Source organism: Callithrix jacchus, chromosome 20 (genome assembly GCF_049354715.1).
Source record: "Callithrix jacchus isolate 240 chromosome 20, calJac240_pri, whole genome shotgun sequence".
Classification (NCBI taxonomy): domain Eukaryota; kingdom Metazoa; phylum Chordata; class Mammalia; order Primates; family Cebidae; genus Callithrix; species Callithrix jacchus.
The window spans coordinates 39,493,296-39,510,342 of NC_133521.1; the positions used below are offsets into that span (position 1 = coordinate 39,493,296).

At 42.8% G+C, this 17,047-nt stretch overlaps 1 protein-coding gene across 2 annotated transcripts in view; it reads left to right on the top strand.

The window, feature by feature from the left end:
• PLCG2 (phospholipase C gamma 2) overlaps window positions 1-9,263 on the top strand; it is a 181,378-nt gene extending 172,115 nt beyond the window's left edge. For both annotated transcript variants that reach the window (XM_035282778.3, XM_078357838.1), the window contains 2 exons: window positions 7,685-7,869; window positions 8,929-9,263. In XM_035282778.3, coding sequence (XP_035138669.1) covers window positions 7,685-7,869; window positions 8,929-8,971 — 228 coding nt within the window. In that variant the 3' untranslated portion in view covers window positions 8,972-9,263. The remainder of the gene's footprint in view (window positions 1-7,684; window positions 7,870-8,928) is intronic.
• Window positions 9,264-17,047: the final 7,784 nt, after the last annotated feature.

A 17,047-nucleotide genomic window follows, 5' to 3' on the forward strand; every position in this document is an offset into this window, starting at 1 on the left:
GAATTAGCGGGATCAGTTAGTTTAGCTGAATGGTGAAGCTGTAAAACTTGGAGTTTAGCAGAAGCCTTCAACCAGTGAGCTTCAAGACCCTTTGCTTAGTGAAGCTTACCCTGCCCCAGCCCACTGAAAGATCTGGGATTTGGTGCCCTAGGCAAGGGAACGAGGGCTGCTTCTCTCTATACATAAAAAGCCCTCTGCAGACATTTCACAGAAAGGTCAAGTGATAAAAATGGTTTTAGGTGGTGGTAGGGCAGGATTTGCCTAGGCGCTGCTCGGCAAGGCTGTTGTAAACAACTGGAAACATAAATAATTTAAGTGATTAGTATCCCTAGCAGCAGAGAAAATTAGTATATTTAAAAGAAAATTGTGTTGATGCAGCTTTGACATCCTTGATGAGGGAAACTGCATGCCTGGACTGCTGTTGGGGCTGCCACTGCAGGGAGTCAGGGGCATCGTGTGGGGTTCTAAATGGAAAGTTGATGCTCACAAATCTTTCTAAAAGCTTTAGAGGAAGAGTTGCGTATGTGCAAACTTCAGTTCAGCTGCTGGCTCTCGAGATTTCACTGAATTCCACATGTGTCACCTGGTTCTGTGACACTCACAGGTGCAGCTTGGCATTTCTGCCCACATAGTGATGGGGAGTCTTCTTGGAAGCTGAGCTGAACTGCATCTGCAGACCTGGGCTTTCTCTTTAATGCCCATGGTCAGACCTTGTTTTGTTTATCACCATATCCTCTGGAAGCCAGGGAGAAACTCTGGTCAACAGCCTCAAGACAGACTTTTGTGACCAAATGATTCATCCAGTCAGGGCTGAAATGAAGTTTACTCATAAAACATTTGCTGAGGTTCAGTTTACAGCCTGAGAAAATTAAGCACTTACAAACCCCTCTGAAGAAGCCATTTACATGTCACAATTACCTTATCGAGTCTCAGTCCTTTACTTTGTAAGCAGTATGTTTAGCTTCTAAAGAGTATTTTTAGCAACATTTTATTACCTACTGTATTTGATGTAAGGAAAGAAAGGTGGGGGAGTTGAAAAGAATCCTCACCAACAGCCTGTATCTAACCATTGTTAGCATCTTGGCAGATTTCCTTTGCCTTATGGTTTTTTGTAGATGATATTTCTGTAGTTGGATTCATACGGGTGCCCTTTTCTTCTTCACAGATGACTTTACATGATTTTAAAGCCATTGATGCCTGTTTCATCAGGTGTGGGTCCTAATTCACTGAGTCATTCGTCGTGGGCAATTTTTACTTTATAAATAATATAGGTCTTCATGTCACATTTTCTGATTAAAAATTATTTCCCAAGGCTAGATATTTAGCAATGGAATAATAAATCAAAGAGAAAAGGACCATGTACTTTTACATGCATGTCAAATTGTTCTCTGAAAGTAAATAGTTTCTCTTAAGTTGATGTATTATACCCAATCTTGCCATTAACTGGAATGGGCCTCCACTGGAATGATTTAACATGGTGAGATCCAGAAGAATGGGACTGGAGAAATTAGGGAAGCTTAAATATTCATCATCTTCCATGGGCAAACTGGCAATTTCTGGAGGGCATATTTGAGATAACTGGCTGCTCTAGGACCTGTTGAGTGCTGACCCTGGGTGGACTGGGTTCTGTTTTGTGCTGGGTAGGAGCTAATGTGCAAGGGATTGAAAGGCCCCCTTTAGAGTGGAAAAAAAAAAACCCCAACAAACTCAGGATGCTGACAACTAGACGAAGGCTTATCCCAGAGCAGATGCATGAATCCCTTTGTAGAAGAATGCACATTTTAAAATCCTGGAGAGCTAGGACTGGGAGCTGCACTCTGGCACTGAGCTGGTCCTGGATTTTGGGGATAGGAAAGATTTCCTTACACTTGGGGAGACCTGCAGGGACACAAAGGCCCTCCTTATGCCTCATCAGCTAAAGTTGTGGTCAGTTTGCCCAATGCTGGCTCTAAAGAGCAGAAACTGCTGTGTTGATCAACCATCACCCAACAGTTTGACATGACTACTGAACAGACCCAACCAACCACGAGCATGCAATGGGAAAAGAGGAAGACACACCGAGGTACACATCTGCTACAGGTGGCTAGTCGAAACTGAGCCATTGGAAGCCTCAGATGAGAACCATAACACATAACTCATAGGACCTTTCAAAGGCATCCAAGTAGAGCACTGGAAAACACTTTCTGGAATTGAAACACAAGACCTGATTGTTGAATTAAAAATTTGGCATATAAAGAGATCTGCATTAGTGACCTGAAAGATGATGTGAAGGAAATGTCTCACAATCTAGAGATACCTGACATTGGGATGGAAAGAAAGGAAAAGCTGGGCTGGGAGGACAGATGCCAAGAACCTAACATGAAAGCAGGTCCCAAAGGACCAAGTGTAAAAGACAGTGGAGAGCTATTAGAGAAACAGCTAATACAGGAAGCTTTTCTCTGAGCTGCTGTGTGTGAGGGCCCACTTAGTTGCAGGTGGGATGAATAGGAAACACATCTATACCCTCAGTTATATTTTAGTAAAATTTTAAATTCCGAGGGTAAATTTGAAAACCTAGACTTCCAACACAAGTTGTGTATAAAGAGAACTGAGTAAGTCTAACATCAGAGTTGTCCTCTTTGGTGCTGAGAACCAGAAGGCTCCCAAAACAGGTAGAATGTGGACTAGGAAGAAAGAACTCAGTGTCTAGCCCCTGACATGTCAAGGAGTTTCAGGACATGCAAGATTTTAGATATATCATGTATCCTACTCAAGAGAAATCTTGAGGCAGTCCCTGCATCCATGATATTTTAGTCAGAAGAGAAACTTTTAGATAGGGAGATGAAGAGAGGAAAAGTAGTGAATAATTAATTGTGCAGTACAATTACATCTTACAGGATGACGGTGTGGTTACAATTCTGTCATGGTAAACATCAAATGAGGATTCTCGAATGGGAAGAAATATACCATAATAAAAATGCCAATCAAAAATATAATCACATATCAACAAAGCATAGGCACGGAAAAGTAAGATAGAGGTATCCTAAAGGAGATTTCAACTTTGATGACTGGGCAGTCAGTCAGCAAATAAAGTATACTGCAGAGGGAGAGCTAATGCTAACATTCTGAATGTTAAAGGGATCTGCAATTTTAATTAGGATTGTTAAACTGAGGGTAACCACCGTAAGAACTGAAAAGCAGAGAAATAAAGAGGACAAAAGGAGACCAACATAAATTCAACCAAGAGAGTAAAAAGTGGGGATCGCTGGGAAGACGGCTGAATAGGAACAGCTCTGGTGCACAGCTCCCAGTGAGACTGACACAGAAGGTGGGTGATCTCAGCCTTTCCAACTGATGCGCCTGGTTCATCTCACTGGGGCTGGTTGGACAGTGGGTGCAGCCCAAGGAGGGTGAGATGAAGCAGGGTGGGGGATTGCCTTACCCAGGACATGCAAGGGGCTGAGGAACTCTCTCTCGTAGCCAAGGAAAGCCATTAGGGACCATCCACTGCACTCTGGCCCAGATACTGTGTTTTTCCCACAGTCTTCACAACCAGGAGATTCCCTCTCATGCCTACAACATCAGGGCCCTGGGTTTCTAGCACAAAACTGGGTGGCCATTTGGGAAGACACCAAGCTAGCTGCAGCAATTTTTTTCTCTATACCCCAGTGGTGCTGGAACGCCAGTAAGAGAGAACCATTCACTCCCCTGGAAAGGGGGCTGAAGCCAGGGAGCCCAGTGATGTGGCTTGGCAGGTCCCACTCCCATGAAGACCAGCAAGCTAAGATACCCTGGCTTGAAATTCTCACAGCCAGCACAGCAGTCTGAGCTTGACCTGGGATGTTTGAGCTCGGTGAGGGGAGCAGCATCCACTATAGCTGAGACTCGAGTAGGTAGTTTTAATCCTACTGTGTCAACAAAGCCCCTGGGAAGTTCAAACTGGGTGGAGCTGGCCTCTGCAGGCAGACTGTGTCACTAGACTTCCTCCTCATTGTGCAGGGCTTATCTGAAAAAAGGCAGCAGTCCATCAGGGACTTATAAATAGAGCCCTATCTTCCTGGGACAGAGGACCTGGGAAAAGAGGCAGTTGTGGGGACAGCTTCAGCACACTTCAATGTCCCTGCCTGACAGCTCTAAAGAAAGCAGCAGATCTCCCAGCACAGTGTTTGAGCTCTGATAAGGGACATACTGCCACCGAAAGTGGCTCCCTGACCCCCATGTATGCTCACTGGGACCTTCCAGTAGGGGCTGACAGACACCTCATAAAAGAGAGCTCTGGCTGGCATCTGGCAGGTACCCTTTGAGGACGAAGCTACCAGAGAAAGGCACAGGCAGTAATCTTTGCTGTTCTGCAGTCCCTGCTGGTGATTTCCAGGTAAGCAGAGTATGGAGTGCACCTCCAGCAAACTCCAGCAGATCTGCAGCAGAGGAGCCTTTAGAAGGAAAACTAACAGAAAGAAATACTTCCAACATCAACAGAAAGGATGTCCAGAGACCCCATCCAAAGGTCAACAACTTCAAAGACCAAAGGTAGATAAATCCATGAAGATGGGAAGAAACTAGTGCAAAAAGGCTGAAAATTCCAAAAACTAGAACGCCTCTTCTTCTCCAAGGGATCACAACTCCTCACCAGCAGGGAAACAAAACTGGATGGGGAATGAGTTTGGTGAATTGACAGAAGCAGGCTTCAAAAGGTGGGTAATAACAAACTTGTTTGAGCTAAAGGAACATGCTCTAACCCAATGCAAGGAAGCTAAGAACCTTGAAAAAAGATTAGATGAAATGCTGACTAGAATAACCAGCTTAGAGAAGAACATAAAGACTTGATGGAGCTGGAAAACACAGCACAAGAACTTCATGAAGCATACACAAGTTTCAATAGCCAAATTGATCAAGCAGAAGAAAGGATATCAGACATAGGAGATCAACGCAATGAAATAAGTGAGAATACAAGATTAGAGGCAAAAGAGTGAACAGAAATGAACAAAACCTCCAAGAAATACGGGATTACATGAAAAGACCAAATCTGTTTGATCGGTGTACCTTTTTTCTGTACCCCAGTGGTACCTGGGTATAGAAACAAGAAGAGCTAACTATCCTAAATCTATATGCACCCAATACAGGAGCACTCAGATTTTTTTTTTTTTTTGAGATGGAGTTTCGCTCTTGTTACCCAGGCTGGAGTGCAATGGCGCGACCTCGGCTCACTGCAACCTCCGCCTCCTGGGTTCAGGCAATTCTCCTGCCTCAGCCTCCTGCGTAGCTGGGATTACAGGCACGCACCACCATGCCCAGCTAATTTTTTGTATTTTTTTTAGTAGAGACGGGGTTTCACCATGTTGACCAGGATGGTCTCGATCTCTTGACCTCGTGATCCACCCGCCTCGGCCTACCAAAGTGCTGGGATTACAGGCGTGAGCCACCAGGCCCGGCCCTAGGAGCACTCAGATTTATAAAGCAGGTTCTTAGAGACCTACAAAGAGACTTAGACTCCCACACAATAATAGGGGGAGAATTTAACACCCCACTGCCAATATTAGATCAATAAGACAGAAAATTAACAAAGATATTCAGGACTTCAACTCAGCTCTGGACCAAGTAGACCTAATAAGACATCTACAGAAATCTCCACCCCAAATCAACAGAATATACACTCTTCTCAGCACCATATCACACTTATTTTAAAATTGACCACATAATTGGAAGTAAAACTTTCCTCAAAAAATGCAAAAGAATGGAAATCCCAGCAGTCTCTCAGACCACAGTGCAATCAAATTAGAACTCAGGATTAAGAAACTAACTCAAAACCATACAACTACATGGAAACTGAACAACCTGCTCCTGAATGACTACTGGATAAATAATGAAATGAGGGTAGAAATAGAGATGTTCTTCAAAACCAGTGAGAATGAAGACACAACATACCAGAATATCTGAGACACATTTAAAGCAGTGTGTACAAATGTTCACTGCAGCACTGTTTACAATAGCAAAGACCTGGAACCAACCCAAATGCCCATCGATGACAGACTGGACTGGGAAAATGTGGCACATATACACCATGGAATATTATGCAGCAATCAAAAACGATGAGTTCATGTCCTCTGTAGGGACATGGATGAATCTGGAGAACATCATTCTCAGCAAACTGGCACAAGAACAGAAAATGAAATACCGCATGTTCTCACTCATAGGCTGGTGATGAACAATGAGAACACCTGGACACAGGGAGGGGAGCACTACACACTGGGGTCTGTTGGGGGGAATAGGGGAGGGATAGCATGGGGAGAAATGCCAGATGTGGGTGAAGGGGAGGAAGGCAGCAAATCACACTGCCATGTGTGTACCTATGCAACTATCTTGCATGTTCTGCACATGTACCCCAAAACCTAAAATGCAATTAAAAAAAATATAAAGCCGTGTGTAGAGGGAAATTTATAGCACTAAATGCCCACAAGGGAAAGAAGGAAAGATGTAAAATTGACACCCTACTGTCACAATTAAAAGAACTAGAGGAGCAAGAACAAGCCGATGCAAAAGACAAGAAACAACTAAGATCAGAGCAGAACCGAAGGAGATAGAAACGGAAAAGTTTAGGAGTAGGTCTTTTTTCAGCCATGGCTGAACTTCTGTGCTCACTCAGTGGCTGTTTTCCTCTTCTTTGGCACATTCCCAACTTTGACACAGTAGCAAAGTGGCCATGACAGGACCACACTCACACTCTTCCAGCTGATCCCAAGAAAAGAAACTATACCAAGACCAGCAGTGAAAGTGCCGAATGTGTCTAGCTGGCCTTGCTTGGCTCATATGCCTGGAGGTGGTACTGATGGGGAAGTAGAAATCATTCCTGGCTACAGGTGAGGTACATGCCCATCTCTGGAAGGTACAATTCATGGTACTTGGCTTTTTTTGGGTAATAGCTTTGAGATAAAATTCCTATACCCATACCTCACATCACTCATTTAAAGTGTACAAGTCAATGGTTTATAGCCTAATCCCTGTTGCACAGCCATGGCCACAGTCAATTTTAGAACATTTCCAGCAACCAAAAAGAAATCTCATGCTCATTAGCTGCTGCCACTCACTCCATCCCCCAGACCCCGGTGACCTTTAATCTACTTTGTCTGTTTGATTTTGCCTATTCTGGACACTTCATATAAATGGCATCGTGCGATATGTGATCTTTCAGAGTTGGGCTTTTTCGCTTAGCCTAATGTTTTCCAGGTTCGTCCATGTTGTAGCTTGTTACCCTGCCTTTTAACGCCCTTAAAAGACCTTAAATTATCTGCCTCCTGCCTGTCCCTCTTCTCATGTCATGCTGTTTATTCTTCTCTGCTGGGTTCCGCTGTAAGCATGTAGCTGCTTAGACAGACACTTTTTCACTTAGATAAAGGCCAGAAGGTGACCTGAAGACCAAGGGAAAACTGGATTAGATTAAGATATAGGATCTACAATATAGTCATTATTTTAATGTTTTGCAATAAAGCAACAGTGTAAAGACCCAACACTTTATAACCTGCTTGCTTCCCCTACGATAAACGTGTTTTATCTTGGGTTAAAATAGGCCCTGGCTCTGCTGGGCTAATCCATGTTGCAGAACTTCTGCCCCATGCTCCCTTGAGGCATGCTCGTGAGATGCCACGTGCACATTTTGGTTTGGAAGGTGTAATCGCCACATGGTTTTTCTCTCCCCTGCATCCTCCAGGAGAGCGAAGAGGAACTTTACTCCTCCTGTCGCCAGCTGAGGCGGCGGCAAGAAGAACTGAACAACCAGCTCTTTCTGTATGACACACACCAGAACCTGCGCAATGCCAACCGGGATGCCCTGGTTAAGGAGTTCAACGTTAATGAGAACCAGCTCCAGCTGTACCAGGAGAAATGCAACAGGAGGTAGGTCAGCCCCTCCACCTGCAAATCCTCGGGGGTTCTCTAGGCACAGTGATGTTGGAGACTGGAGGCCAGGCTTCTGAGTTGCTTCTTTAGACATCTTTGGCCGGGCACACTGGCTCATGGGCCAGGCATGGTGGCTCATGCCTGTAATCCCAGGACTTTGGGAGGCTGAGGTAGGTGGATCCCCTGAGGTCAGGAGTTCAAGACCAGCTTGACCAATATGGAGAAACCCTGTCTCTACTAAAAATACAAAAATTAGTTGGGCATGGTGGCAGGCGTCTGTAATCCCAGCTATTCGGGAGGCTGAGGCAGGAGAATCGCTTGAACCTGGGAGGCAGAGGTTGCAGTGAGCCAAGATTATGACATTGCACTCTAGCCTGGGCAACAGAAGGAGACTCCTCTGTTGCCCCCCACAAAAAAAAAAAAAAAAAAAATCCTTTGGCACTCCTGACTCTAGTTCTCTTTGCTTTAGAAACTAACTTACAGTAATACCGTAAGCACTCACCACTTCCCTAAGTAGAACTGTTTCCTCTAGAAGGACACTTCAATTTCATAGTGAAAATAAATGATAACCACTGACTTTTAAGGAGTCCTTATTGTGTTCCCAAGAATGCGCTAGACCAGTGGTCCTAGACTGGGGCAAAAGCCCCCAGCAGAGATGCGTCTGGTTGTACAGGCACGTAATGGGGTGCGGGGCGGCCAGGGTTGCCGAGTGTTTCACAGTGTGTCTGAATGTCCCGAGAAACAATGATCCAGACAAAAATGCTCACAGTAGCCACCAGTGAGACACACTGTGTTGCCTGCCTTACCCACGTTACTCTCCTGTAATTCTCATGTCAGCCTGCAGAGTAGCTCTCACTGTGTCACCGCTGGGGAGCGTTAACCTCTTTGAGTCTCAATATCTTACCAGGAACTTGGAGCCTGCCTCTCTGACACTCAGCCCTACACCCTCCAGCTATGAATGACTGGCAAGTGTGCAGATGGAGGAATGTTCCAGAGTGCAGCACACAGCCCTTTTCTCATGCCCCAGTGCTGACGGTGAAATCTGTTTTACTTTAGGTTAAGAGAGAAGAGAGTCAGCAACAGCAAGTTTTACTCGTAGAGGCTGGGGCGTGTGTGACAGGGCATTGTGTGTGTTCGCATGTAGGAGAACGTGCCCTACTCACGCTCTGGGAAGACGCTAATCTGTGACATCTTTTCTTCAAGCCTGCCATCAAGGTGCCATTTCTGAAGACCCAACTGGCATGAGTGGGGGTAATTTCCTGTCATTATTTTCGTCTTGGACAACTTTCTTAACTTATATTCTTTATAGAGGATTCCCCAAAACATGCTTCTCATTTTTGGCCTCTCATGTTCCAAGCCTCATTGAATAAAAGCAATGAAAACCTTGGTCATTGAAGCCTTCTGTTGCACGATCTATACAGTGAACAGGATTTCCTTTCTGGCCAAGAAGATTCTACTTCTCACGTTTCAGGTAATTGACTTCCACGGAAAATGAACTAGAAATGTAAGAAACTATTCATTAGATTCTGAAAAGAATTTTAACTAAAAGGCAAATGGTTCTGTAAGGGCCCAAAGAGAAGCCCTTACCCACAGGCAGCCTGCTCAGTTCAATGTACGTGAACTACCCCCGGCTGCCTGCTGCAGTCCACGAGAAGATGGTTGAGTGATGGAATCTGTTCATTAAGATAATTTCTAATTAATGGTAACAGCTTGTTTTGTGACTAGAGTTAGTGGGATGGAGGTGGGAGTCTTGGGGCCTCTTTGTTTTAGAAAGCCCATCAGAGAAATCAGAGCCCTGCTGCAGGCTCTCACTGGCTCCTGGCTCCTGGCTATGCCAGCTGCTGGGAGGTTCCTGCCCCATTTATCCCCCATGGCCCTACTGAACTGGCTGGGAGGCTGCTGGAATCACCCTCGGTCCACAGCTCTCCACAGGCAAGAGGCCAGTTGCTGCTTGAAAGGGGTAGACAAAAGTTGGGTTTATGGCAAAATGTCTCTGGGTTCCCCAGTTTTCTGGAGCAGCACACGCTGAGCTTTAATGAGCTAAGCATTAGGGCATTACAGAAAATTTCAAATGCAGTCATCTCCCTTTGGGCAAACCTTCCTAGTTCATGATAATACATGCGGGTGGCGAGGGCTTTACACCTCTGCATCTTAAGGCATGAATACACACCAATGTTATAATACGGCTTTTTCAAGGAGAGGAGAGTGCTGGATTGGGAAGGGAGATGCTTGGTAGAGTCACAGCTTCTCAAGGAGTGAACTGACAACTGATGGAAAAACAGGCGTGATTGTGGAAAGCCATGGCTGCAGTGGGAAAGAACAAACCATCAGTAAACCTGATGCTGGCTGTGGAGACAACTGGCCTCTAGAAACCCATCTGGCCTCCCTATTGTTGTCCAAAATTCTGGGCTTAGCATACATATATTGCTGAAGAGCAGGGCAGAACAAATCAGGCTCTGACCAGAACACCCCTCTGGTGCCTTCATTCTACAGAAACTTATTGATCACCTCCACATGCCAAGTACAGTGCCAAGATCTGGGGGTACAATGTTAAAAAAAAAAAAGAGAAAAAAGCTGTGGGTCTCACCAGTCATCTCCATCCGCAAGCTCCTCAAAGAAAGGCATCTACCTTCCTTGAAGCCAGGAATACAGGGAACCGCGGTCTGGCCAAGGAAGTGCTATTATCTGGTGCTATCCCTCCAGTTACTCTGCCAGCTGGGAGTTGCTATCGTATTTGGCAGTCAGCAATTGAAGAAAGAATGTTCCTCTTAGTGGCAAAGGTTCAAATCAATGTTCAAGACAGGTTGGGTGAGAAAGGCACTGGGATGAGTGCCACAGGCACTCTGTAGCTGGGGCCCCATTAGCTGGTGGCCAGGTAGCCACCAGAACCTATTGATCGCACGTGGCATCTCCCCCAACCCCTTTCAGCTCTGTCATTACCCCCTTTCAGCGCCCCAGTTCACTCTGCTTAAAGCCACAATGCTAAGACCTGCATCCCCTTTCTGCCCAAAATGGATTTTTGGCTACCGTATCCAAAACATTGTCATATGGTAGCGTGGGAAGCAGACGCCAAGCCCCTCTCTAGCTGCTGCTGTGTAAAATCCACGCACGGCCAAAGAGCAGTCAGGGGATTATGACATAAATGGTGCTGGGAAGAACCCTCTGCCTGAAACCATCTGCTTCTCCTGGTGCTACAACTGGAATCCACCACTAGAGAGTACTTGCTTTGGTTCCTTCCTCCTATCCTCGACAGGGTAACATGTTAATTTGGTTCTTGGTGGTGGTAGGGACCAATTGTCTTAGAAAAGGCACAGAAGGTATCATAGCTCTTCCCAGAGTCTGTCTGATGCCATATAACTTTGGTATCTAGCTGAGATGTGCTTCCTACACGACTGTTAGAGCACTGGCAATCCAGGCCAAGGAGACTAGTAACAGGCACATTCTGAAAGACGGAAGCGGCGCGGATAGATGTGAGCCGCCACTGCATGTGTGTTACACTGTTTTTGTTCACCATTTTCCTAGGTGTGTTATTTAGACTACTAGGTATTACATGGAAAAATAAAGTGGGAGGCTGGTTAGGCCTTGTGAGTTTTGGAAACTTAGGTTGTACAAAGCTAAACAGTTTTTCTACTGTGAGACTAGAGTAGGTAGAAAGGGAAAGGTGTAGAGGGTCACGTTTTCCAAATGTGATCTCAGGATCCTTTTGCCAGAAGCCTCTCATTGGACTTATCTATAGTGGAACACAGTTGCAGACCTGCTCCTCTATTACAAAGGCAGCCGGGCAACATGGTCTAATACTTTGTATACTTAGTGACCTAGTTAAAATCTAAAGTGAAGCCGCCAAGGCCAGTGGTCTTCAGATTGAGCTAGCCTCACCCCTGGGAGTACACCAGAGCTTTCCAAGGAATATACAGGCTTCCATACTCTCAAGGGAGCGCTGTTCAGAGCCTCCCCTTCCTATTGTATTGTTTCCTAAGACTCATCTGCCTGAGAAAATGCCCTTTTCTCACCTTAAGGCTTTTTCCACCTCTAGTCTTACTGCAGAGCATGACCCAAGGTGGAAAACTCAAAATGTGGATATTTGGAAAGCCAAAGACTTAACAACAGGGCACAGATCCTTGTGCAAATGGATTTTCCAAATTTTTGTGGTGGTTCCAAATTCCTTGCTTTCAACAAAGTGGAAGGAACAACAGATTTCTGAGTCTCTTAGCGTGTAACTACGAAGGGGTTGGAAGGGTTCAGTGATTATGCTATCATAAAACCCGTTCCCATTGATGTATCTGTGTGAACAAGGATCAACACCTGCATACATGACGTTGAAAAGGGAAAACAGAACTGATGATGAACTTTGGCTCATTCTCAAGACGAAACCAACCTGCAGAGATGAAATAATTGTGGGGAACAGCCCCCTTCATCTCATTAAGTGATACATTTCCAATGAAGTTTTACTATGTTTAGTAATTTAGCAAAATTTGTGCTATGTGTTTATGGATTCAACTCAATCCAGAAGAAAATTTTTAAAGGCTTATAGAGCCTTAGGATTGTAGGATACTATATAATACTTTTGGTACAGAGACAGAGTTAAACAATATAAAAATGAAAAATTTGTTAGGGTAAAATTCTGAGGGAGGAGTGATATGAAAATAAGAATTCAAGGAGTAAAAGGAAAAGTGGGGCACTCTCTGCTATTAAAAATTACCTTGTTCTAGGTAAGACTGATGATAAAAACATGGTCCTGTTCATATAATTTTTAAAAAGATAATAGTATCTATCAAATAACTTATGCTTAGAACCTCCTGGGCCAAATTTAAAAAGGAATACAACAGTTTTATTTAAATATGTAGCGTTTATGGTATGCCAGCACTTTGAGACTATTTATGAGAAATTTTAGATGTGATACAGAAATGTGCAAGAAGGTACAGAGATTTTTCAAAATTCACTTAAGAGGCATCTGAGCATAAAATTTTAAGATTGCTGACCTAGGTCCACTAAGTGATGAATCATATTTGGAAGCAAAAAGGATAGCTTGAAAGGGCCTCAACCCTTTTAACATGAAAAGGAATACAACTTAACCTTCAACCTGTGTGACATGGAACTTCTTGAACCCAACACAAAGTGAATCGTTAGATTTGGAAATAAATAGAATTACAAAATTGGCATTTAAAAATACACAATAATTTGTCACTGGTTTTTAATTTTCAAAATATTTCCTTTTTGAAGAGCCAGATTCCACTGTGATCCTGCCTCTCAGAAGTTTCCACATTTCCTGTTTTTCATTAGGACTTAAGAAGCTGCATTTGTAAACTCGTATTTCATTATATTAAAGCCTAATTTATTTTTCATATAAATAGTGTGTGCTTTGTGTACAGAGAAAATTAAGTGAATGGGTCACACAGATGTTGGCTATTGTTAATGTGAAAAATTAAACACCTGTATCACAGTTTGAAAAATAAAAGTTAAATCTGAACGAATATAACAATCTGCCTAGAACTTTTTTAAAAAACTGCTATTCACCTTTTAAATTAGCAAATAAAACACACACACAAAATCATTTAGTCATGAGAGAGGTAGAGTTACAGTTACTTTTTGTAATGTGTTTTACTATCCTATTTCTCCCATGTTTCTGTAGGTTACAGGTTTACCTTACCTTCCACAAAAACTCACTGTGTCAAAACTCAAGTTTATAAGATTAATACTTAAGTGCTCTTCAATTTACCAGTTTTTGAAAGAATGTTTATTGTTGGAAGGAGTAATGACCTTATTATAAGCCCCTGTATTTCTCAGCTAAGTGACAAGATCCCTAGAACTATCAATCACTACGTTTCTTTCCAACAATCCCTAGACCACAGGAAGCCATGTTGTATCTCATAGCTCTGACCCCCAACTCCAAGTCCCCAGTGATTAGATTAGTTGCCCTGGTCCAAAGATTTAGGAATAGCCTATGATGAACGTGTGCATTAGAAGATGAGCAAGGACTAGGAAAAAGCAAAGATGAAATTAGAACTGCCAAATGACCACTTTTAAAAATGGATACAACCGTAAGTCTCATAAAGATATAAAATGAACGTATGTCAGAAATCTTATTAATTAACAAGGGAACCACTAAGATGCTCTAGCTTGTTGAAAGGAGAGTCCAAAGAACAATATATCTATACAGTATAGGTATCAGCTGTCCGGATTATCTGATTTTATATGGTTTCTTCATATTTTATTGTCTGAATAATGCAAATTATTCATGTCAATAGAAATGCAAATTGTTTCCTGTGGAGATTCAGTTGATCATTGCCTTGTGGATACTGACCACTGATTTTACCAGTTTTATATCAAATTTATTTCAGCATCGCTGATGGATGAGAAATCTGACTCCTATCTTACTCCACATAAAAAAATTAAGTCAGTTACAGATCAAAATCTAAAAGATAAAACATTATTTCTAGAAGGTCATCACAACATTGGAGTAGGGAAGGTTACATAAACAAAACTGCAAAAGCAATATTTCTAAAGGAAGATGGCTAAATTTGACTTTCCTAAAATTCAAAACTAGTCTTCATCAAAAGATACCATCAGAAGAGAGAAAGGCTAGCCACAGAGTAGAGGGAGATATTTGGAATAGTGTATCTGACAAAAGACCTCAGCCAAAAAATAACTCCATCCTTCCAAGTCAGTGAGAATAAGACAATCCATTTGAGAAAAGGGGCATGAATAAGCACCTCACAAGAGTCTATCCAAAGGGCTGATATGTGTATGAAGAAGTTCACTCATTATTCATATGGGAAAAATGAATATTAGAACCTTGAGATACCTCTACACCCTTACTAGAGTGGCAAAAATTAAAAGCCTAATGTGTTGGCAAGAAGGTAGAGCACCTGGCACACTTGGGTAAATTAATACAAACTACACCGTAAAAATGTATGACACTCTCTACTGAAATTAAACCTATACACACCTTGCAACCCAGCAATTCCAACCCTAGATATATACCTAATACTAAAGCATATATATGCACACCAAAAGACATATACAAGTTTTCATCGTAATGTTACTCACAATAGACAAACACTGAAGAGAGCCTTAAATGTCCATCTCCTAAAGAGTTGATACACACATACAAATGCACATTTGGACAATGGAGCACCATACAGCAATGACAAATGACTGAACTGCAACTACAGGAACTGTGCGGATGGATTATACAAATACAAGTTGAGTGAAAGGACACACACACACACACACAGACACAGCAAAGAAAAGAGTGAAACAATGTAAATGAGTAGAGAGGCATATAGATAAAATGTGGGATACTTGTAAGATGGAAACAGTATAAGGAGGTAAAGTGGAGAGGAACACAGCCCATATATGTAACACGGGCACATTCACACAATACTGTGTGAGAAAAGGGAGAATACAGAACAGTGCTACCCAGTGATGCCATTTACACACATTTAAAAACTGCACATAAAACAGTATATACTGATTACACCATACACACAGTTAAGGAGGTAATACAGGGATAAAAATGGACTGAAAGGAACATCTTAAAGTCAAGAAGGATTCAGTCAGATAGTGGGAAAGGCAAAAGCAATGTGACCGAGAAAGGAGAGAGAGTTTTATTGATTATGGGTTTTCTTTCTTTTTTAAGGATTGGGAGGTGTTGCTCTGCTTGACACAATGTAAATGCAGGCTGCTCTACCAAAAAAGGGATACAGGCATACTCAATTCTTTCTGGTCCATAGATGAATAGCTAGACAGAATAATAAAAAATAATGAAAATGAGGCTGAGTATGGTGGCTCATGTCTGTAATCCCAGCACTTTGGGAGACTGAGGTGGGTGAATCACTTGAGGTCAGGAGTTCGAGACCAGCCTGGTCCACATGGTGAAACCCCGTCTCTACTAAAAATACAAAAATGAGCCAGGCATATGGTGGCACACACTTGTCATCCTAGCTACTCTGGAGGCTGAGGGAGAGAATTGCTTGAACTTAGGAGGTGGATGTTGCAGAGAGCCAAGACTGTACCACTGCACAAAAAAAAAAAGGAAAAGAAAAGAAAAGAAAAGAAAGGGGTAGGGAAATGAGAGGGTAGGGGAAAGGGGGGGAAAGAGGAAAGGCGTGGCAGAAGGGAGAGAGTTGGCGGGGGAACACAGGAACGGAGGAGGTTGGGGGGTAGTCAGGGGAACAGGGAAGATGGTGGGGATGAGGGTGTGGGAAGAGACTAAAACAACACAAAATGATAGCAAATTATTTTGGGTACTGAAAAGTGGCTGTAAAATTATTCTTTCATTTTTTCATTTTTATTTTCAAAATAGGAAGGAAAAATAAAGGAATATAAAAAACATAAGGCAAATTCTGATAAAAATAAGGCGGGTGCACCACTGCTAATATCAGACAAGTTACAAAATCAAGGTAGATATTGCTAAGAAGGGCAGTGTTTTACAATTATAACAATAATCCTATACCAGCCAATTGTGAAGGACCCAAGCTTTAGTACATCTCACAACATAGCTTTGAGAAGCATCGAGCAGATTGGGAGAACAAAAATCAACAAGTTCACAGTTACAGATGGAGATGAAGTCTTTTCTCAGAACAGCACAGATTAAGAAGGCACAAAACAAGGACATGAGGAATCTGAAAAATGCAAGTCACCAGCCTGATCAAAGGCACATTAGGCTTCTGCAAACACAGGGTAAACTCTGGATCCAGAAATCACAACCTGTCTTCAAGCACAGCACATTTACAAATATTGACTGTACAACAAGCCACAGAGAGGGAAACAATTTTAATTGCTCTAATACGAGATTGAATTCAGTGCCACATGAAAATCACAAAAAGATGCCCCCCAAAAGTCCTTATGGTCACAAAGTTTAAAAGCTATTTCTGAAATATTTTTAGGAAATATCATAGGGAAGGGACAAAACTATTTCAGGAAAGGGACAAAACTGACCAGAAAAAAAAAATGCTAGAATTTTAAATGGATTTATTGTAAAATGAGAAAAAGCAAAAATAAATGACCTAAGCTTTAACTTAGAAGCTAGGGAAAAGAGGAAGATCCAAGATGGCCATTTAGGAACAGCTCAGGATTGCAGCTTCCAGTGAAAGCACAGAGGGTGAGTAGATGCCGCATTTCCAGATGGATTTTTATTGACCACAGACCAGGAGATTCCCAGGTGGAGGAGCCC